Raw genomic sequence first — 7,507 nt, forward strand, 5'->3', positions numbered from 1 at the left:
AGAAAGCCTCATCTTTCTCCCGCGGAGCAGCTGGTAGTTTCGAACCACTGACCTTAAGGTTCGCAGCCCGATTCGTAACCACTACGCTACCAGATACTATATACCTCATATAATGCCCTTTATGGACTCCTGGTGTGGCATTGTAGGATAAGCACTAGAAAGTTAATTGCAAGGTCAGCAGTTCAAACCCACCAGCTGCTCCTTGTAAACCCTATACAGCTGCACAACAAAGATGGTAGCCACTATCAACATTTATTAAAATGAATCAAAAGTAAAAATTCTGTTCCTCCTTTACATTATTCACATTTCAAGTGCATAGACATATGTGTTGGGCAGCATAGCACATTTTCATCATTGCAGAAAGTTCTGCTAGACAGCTTTTTGCCTGTGACCTGTTCTTTGGAAATTCTTGCACTCTTCTTCTCGGGAGAGGCAAACAAACTACTATATACCTCATTTAATACCTGTTATGGATTCCTGGTATGGCACTATAGAGTAAGCACTAAATACTAACTGCAAGGTCAGCAGTTCAAACCAGTTGCTCCTTATAAACCCTATACATGGTGTCTGTGAGTCAGAATCATGTGAATGGCACTCACCAGCATTTCAAGAGCAAATATACCTTGTTAATGCAAACAGTTTGCATTCAACTACTAACTTAAAGGTTGGTGGTTCTAACCCAACTATTGGTCCCACAAGAGGAAAAACCTGTCAAACAACTTCCATCTATTTATAGCCAATGACAGCTAACAACAACATCATGTCATCACCCTCCTGGTTAAGGGTGCCTTCCTTCCCCACGGCAGGACACCGGCTGCCATCTTTGCCTTTTTCCCCCCACCAGCTGGGGTGGAGGTGAAGGTCCTGGAGGGGTAGAGCCAAAGTTGGGCTGGTCCAGGAATAGGGATGGGGACTGGACCAGATGGTGAGATGTGGGGCATTCGCCTGTGTTCCGGCAGTACGAGTTCTATGGAGGTATGGTATACTGTGGACCTTAGGTGCGGTGGAAGCTAGGGTTGAGAGAAACCCTGAGGGGAGCTGTGAAACTGGATAAGGAGAAGATGGATGAGAACCCCAAGTTGTCCCAGGGCATCAAAACTTGACAGAAAGACCTTGAGCAATTTGCTTAACTCTTAAAGCAAAAGAGGATCAGCCTTGGGTATACCCAGGTGGATGTGGGGCTCACCCTGAGGGCTCTCTTTGGGAAGGTGTTCAGTCAAACAACCATTTGCCTTTTTGAGGCTCTACAGCTCAGTTACAAGAACATGTATAAGATGACGTCCCTGCCACAGAACAGGGTGGAGGAGATGGACAACAATGAAAACCTCCAGGAGACAGGCAAAAATGGAGACCCTCCGGCAGGAGGCACAAAAGAGAAGGCAGATGAGAGTTGAAAACCAAGGGAGAGGCAGTTTGGAGAACCTGTTTGTGCAGGGCCCCCAAACCCTCGCTGCAGCAGATCAGTCACATCACCAGCAGCTCAGGCTTGAGAAGGATGTGGTCCGAGTGAACCAGCAGTAACTACTCCCAACAAGAGGACTGGTGGTTCTGAGGCTGCTGGGTCTCCTTTTCCAGGGGGACTAGTGTCTTTTCCTCTGGCACCAGGGCCCCATCTTGGTACCCCAGGCTATGGAGACCCTGACTTTACTACTCTGTACTCCTCAGTCCCTTCCCTGAGGGGGAAGACTTCTCCTCTGCCCAGATCACCCCTCTGAGTTCTCCCATGAATTCAAGCTAAGGTGCCTACCCTTCCCAGGTTTAGGTGGCAGAGGAGACAGGAGAAGCTGGGGAAACAGAACTGTGGGGTTGATACCAGGGCTTTTGGGGTTAAGTTCTTCATTCCCTATAGGAAGGAATTGGAAACACAAAGGATGGGGCAGGAGAGTTGGGGTTAACTGGTTGGAGGAAAGGGGAAGTTCATTGATAATCTTCATTTTAATCCCCAAATAACTTATCTCGCTTTGTTCTTAAAGAAACTTGGGGCACAGCAGATACTTAAAAAAAACAACAACAAACAGGATGGTGGGAAATTTTATACTGAACATGTTTATAGTAGGAAGCTTTGGAGAATTGTTAAGTACTGTGGAGTCGGTCCCGACTCATAGTGACCCTGCACAGGGTTTCTGAGGCTGCAAATCTTTACAGGAGCAGAAAACTCATCTTTCTCTGATGGATTGGCTGGTAATTTCAAATTGCTAACCTTGAAGTTAGGAGCCTAACTTTTAACCACTGTTGTTGTTGTTGTTATGTGCCATGGAGTCGGTTCTGACTCATAGTGACCCTGTACAGGGTTTCCGAGATTGTAAATCTTTACGGGAACAGAAAGCCTCATCTGTCTCCCGCGGAACAGCTGGTAGTTTCGAACTGCTCACCTGGAGGTTAGCAGCCCAATTCATAACCACTACGCTACCAGAGCTCCTTAGCTGAGGCCAAAGAATATCTAAATGCTGGGTTAAGGATAAGATCGGGGGAACATTATAGGGCATGGGCATAGCATGATACCTAACCTATCGGAGAGTCATGTGAGTGAGGAGGCACAATGTTCACGTAGAAGCTGAAGGCTCACAATGGGATACAAGAGATACTTTTAGGGAGGAAAGAATATCTAGAACATAACAGACAGTGTGTAGAATTACGGAAATAATTAGAAGAAAAAGAATCAACTTTGATCAGCAGTAGGAACAATTTGTAAGTTTACTTGCTAAACAGATTGTAGCAGAAATTCCAGACTAATATAAACTAGGAAGAAAGGCGTGACAATCTAATTCTGAACATCAGCCAGTGAAAACGTTCTGAATCACAACAGTCCCATCAGCAACAAATGGTGTAAGGCAGCATTTCAGTCAGTTGTACATGAGATTGTCCTCAGCCAAGGGCCAACTTGACAGCAACTACTAACAGCTAACAATTACTGTAAATGTGTTTTTAAACACCCATGTAAATAACATACCCACGTCATATAAAGTATGGCATAATGCACTTGTTAAAAAATGTTTTGTTGTGAATTATGTGATAATTTATATGGGAGAACATTAGCTTTACATTCATCCTATCATATATCATTTCATCGCCATGGTTACAATCCCCTCCATATAATGCACTTTTAAAAGTACGATTTGGGGTGGGGGGTGGTCTGTGATTGACTAAAAATGTATGACGCCACGTACGGTTTGCATTAAATACAGTAGTTATTTAGTGCTGTGTAGTTCCTGTTTCCATCTCTTTTGCTCACTTTTCCCCCTTAATCAGTCTTGCTTGGGGTTTGCCAAAAAAAAAAAAAAAAAAAAATTTTTTTTTTTCAAGAATAAACTTTAGGCTTTATTATTTCTCTTTATATGTTTGGAGTCCTGACGTGACACTGTAGGATAAGCACTCAACACCTCAAGGTTGGTTTCAACCACAAAGGTTCAAACTCTTTAGCTGTTCCTTAGAAACCCTATACAGGTTTGCTGTAAGTTGGAACCGACTCAGTGGCACCTAACAATTGTTTGTTTTATATTTAATTAGATTCTAATTCTATCTTTTTGATGGCAGACTTTTACTTAACTATAACATGTATACAGAAAAGCGTGCAAAGTGCCATGGCTTCATATGATAAAATTTTTTCAAATTAACATTTGTATATAAACCACCATTCAGATCAAGAGATAACATCTATACCCAGAAACCTTGGGCTCCTTTGCAGTCACATCCCCTTCTTCTCCAGCGATGTCACCTACTACTCTGACTTCACTTGCCATAGATTCATTTTGACTATAAACACACTTCATGTAGCCTTTATGTTTAGCTCATTACATAGCACAGTCCTTTGTTGATATTAATTGCTGAATGATGCTCTGTTGTATGAATATGCCAACATTTATTAATACTTTTTACTGGAAATGGTCATATGGGTTGTTTCTAGCTTTTGCCTTTGAGACACAGTGCTCCCTTGTGAAACTCATGTACATGTGATTAGTGGCACATGAGTACATCTTTCTTGCACATTCTAGGAATTGGACTGCTTTGTGGAGTATGCAATTGCCTGGCTTTAGTTGTTAGTAAGTGCTGTGGAGTCAGTTCTGACTCATAGCAACTCTGTGGTGTTTCCAAGGAGTGGCTGGTGAGTTTGAACCATCCACCTTCCAGTTCAAACCGACCTTGTGGCCCAGTGCATATCCTAAAGTGTTGTTGTTGTTAAGTGTCGTCGAGTCGTTTCTGACCCATGGCGACCCTGTGTAGGGTTTCCAAGGAGCAGCTGGTGAGCTTGAGCCACCGACTTTGCAGTTCAAATGACTTTGCAGTCTGGTGCATTAACCCACAGCACCACACCAGGACTCCTCCTACAGCGTAGCTAATGCCAAAGAGTGTTTCAAAGTGTTTGTATTGATTGATAGCCTCCAGGAGTCCTGGTGTGCAGCACTGGACTGCTAGCCGCAGGGTCTGCAATTCAAACCCAACAGTCACTCCTCAGAAATCCTATGCTGGGTCACTGTGAGTCAAAACTGACTCGATGGCTCTTAGCAGCAGCAGTGGGTGAGTGTTAGGCTTTGTGCCTAAACTGTGGTAAAGCTGGGCAATCCACCCTCTCTGTGTCTCTTAGACATTCTTGAGAAAGGCAGGTGTGTAACTGCTAGCTCAGCAACTAACTGAGATGGAAGGAAGACACAAAGTTTGCATAAAAAGAAGAAGGACCCAGGCAAGGCTCTACAGCTTACACAGTATCTAGTGGTCACAGTTCAGTCTGGGAAGCAGAGTCATGAGCAATATTCCCTGTTAGGAATGAAACACAGTATGGGAGGAACTGGGGCTGGGAACATCAGAAGAGGGAGGCAGCATCAGGAGAAGAATCACCAACCAGCCTTTTGAGTTCTGGGCTGAGTGAACAAGTGGGTCCTTGCAGAGGATTCCAAGAAGCAGGTTCAGCTGTTAAAGTTATGCTTTGGGAAGCTCACAGAGAGGTCTTTGGGGGCTATAGTCACTGGATTGCTGGTCAGCTGGGCCAGCAGTTAGGAAAATGAGCTGGATACAGAGTGCAGGACATCGAGGATGAGACAGAACAACCTACCAGGACACCCAGGTCTATCAATCCCTGTGTCCAACCTCAGGGACCAAGAGCAACAACTGCTGCTTCCCTTCTATCTTCCCAATCTCCAGAAAGGTCTTTGTTGGACCAACTCTAATTCAGAACCTTATAACAAAAGGGAACAGGGCAGCACTTCCCAATGTACCAAGCTGATATGCTCAATTTAGCACATGGGACCATGTTGTGGGTAATTGTAGAATAGAAATTTAGGTGTGAAAGGAACCAGACCTAAGCTTTGTTCACCCCACTATTTGGTCAGGTGTTGGCTTGGCCTTTGCTGTGAACATAACATGAAGTCGGACCTTGCATGCCCTTCCTCATGTGCTGCTGACCAAGTCCTCCACTGGTCTGTTTTTGAAGCCCATTTCCCTCCTTGACCACAGAAGTAAAGGCCTCTAATACTGTCAAAACAAGGCACTGCAGATCGCAAAGTGATAAAAACCTGATGAAGCTGTCATTGTATAAGCCTGTAGGATGAATCGCAGTGGCATATCCCATGGAAAAAACAAGAGTAAGATCATTCTGAGAAGTGTGAAACTGTCATCCTTTTTCTAAATGACTTAATCCCACAGACAGGCAGTTTCTAATCACTGGCCTCCTGTGGAGGCATGTGAACACCAAGCTGTCTTCATGGTACACAGAGTAGGGAGCTCTACACTCACATCACCCAGGGCCAGGCACTGTACTGAGCTTTCAATGTGCATGGCTTTCTACTGCTGTCACTGTCCCCAACCACCCATATGAAAAACAGCATCTGGGACAGGTGAAGGAGCCTGCTCAAGATCAGACCTCTAGAAGTGACCAGACTAGGATTGAACTCAGGTTGGAAACTAGAAGGAGCTGGAGTAAAGGGGACACCTGAAAAGTTTCCCAAAGGTGACCTACCAAGCAGCTGTAAGATGAGCAACTGCAGCTGCATTATGATGGGGATCAGGGCTCAGTAGCTGCGTTATGATGGGGATCAGGCTCAATAGCTGCATAGCTGAGTTATCAGGGTTCAGCAGCTACCTTACTATGAAGATCAGGGCTCCTGGGATGGGGTCTCCTCTGGGGTGTTCCCAGTCTGTTCAGACCACTGTGGGCAGCAGTTTCTTCCTTTCCCACGTTTTCTCTTTCTCTCTCACCCTCTCTCCCTCTGCTTTCTCTCTCAGGTGTGTGTGTGGCCTCCCTTCATCTCTTCTATTCACCAGCTGTTGAGTCCTGTCCTATAAGCAAATCCATGTATAGAGGCCATGCAGATGTTCCAAGCACAACCCCTCCTCTTTAGGAGTGTCCCCCCTTTCAGTTTTATTGTGGGAAGGCCCTTTGCCTGCTCATGGAAATGGTCACTGCAGCTGGCACACTCACATCTGCTCCCAAAAGCAGGTGTGGAGTTCACACCCCTGCTCTGATAGTGGCCATGGGAACACTTACAGCATGGAGCCAGGAGAAATTCAGAAACTGGCAATATTCACATCTGTAACTGCTGAAACTAGTCAGAGACAAAACATGTATTTTTCTGAATCAGGAGTGGATATTTGGGACAACTTTGTGTTAATCCTCCTGCTCTGACATGGCAAGTTCTCTCACAAGACACTGAGACCAGCACTACCATGGGTCAGGTTATCTAATTATCTCTCTTCTCTCTCCAGGGCCAAGTATGGATTAATGGCTTTAACCTCGGCCGCTATTGGCCTGCACGGGGCCCCCAGATGACCTTGTTTGTGCCGCGACACATCCTGGTGACCTCATCCCCAAACAACGTCACAGTGCTGGAGCTGGAGCATGCACCCTGCAGCAGTGCAGACCTTGAACTGTGCACAGTGGAGTTTGTGGACAAGCCTGTGATCGACACATTGCTGCCCTATCACCTCCTCAGTCCAAAGCTGTCCAGTCAAAACCCATGATGACTGAAGTCTGGCACCTGGCACATACTTCACAGATCCTCCTTAGGATGCAAACAGTCACTGGAGCGTTAGATTGGGAAATAAATGTAGAGTGGATGTTTTCACCTGAGATTTCCCTGCAGCCTTGGGTCTGCCATGATTGCGTGATGGAGGCAATCGCACGGTAACACCCTGATGGAGCTGCAGACTTGGAGTGAAAACTTTCTGTATATTGCTAATATTTGTTTTAGAAGAATCATGTTGTCTGCTAAATAAAATTTATACTCAACTGCAGATATCACTGTTTCTAACACTGAACAGGTGCTAAATTATGCAGTATGATTTAAATCAGATCTGTACTTTAAGTGGGAGTCCTGGTATGGTGCTGTGGGTTAATGCACTAGACTGCAAAGTTGATTTGAATCACAAGGTCAGCAGTTCAAGCTCACCAGCCGCTACTTGGAAACCCTACATAGAGTCGCTATGGGTCGTAACTGACTCGACGGCACTTAACAACAACCAGAACAAATACTTAAGTGGGAGTCCTGGTGTAGTGCTACATGTTAATGTGCTGGAC

General features: G+C 45.2%; 1 protein-coding gene across 1 annotated transcript in view; it reads left to right on the top strand.

The window, feature by feature from the left end:
• Positions 1-6,951, top strand: part of GLB1 (galactosidase, beta 1) — a 162,158-nt gene extending 155,207 nt beyond the window's left edge. The window contains exon 16 of the mRNA XM_006859169.1: positions 6,697-6,951. Within this exon, the coding sequence (XP_006859231.1) occupies positions 6,697-6,951 (255 nt within the window). The remainder of the gene's footprint in view (positions 1-6,696) is intronic.
• Positions 6,952-7,507: the final 556 nt, after the last annotated feature.

Source organism: Chrysochloris asiatica, unplaced genomic scaffold (genome assembly GCF_000296735.1).
Source record: "Chrysochloris asiatica unplaced genomic scaffold, ChrAsi1.0 scaffold00030, whole genome shotgun sequence".
NCBI lineage: Eukaryota > Metazoa > Chordata > Mammalia > Afrosoricida > Chrysochloridae > Chrysochloris > Chrysochloris asiatica.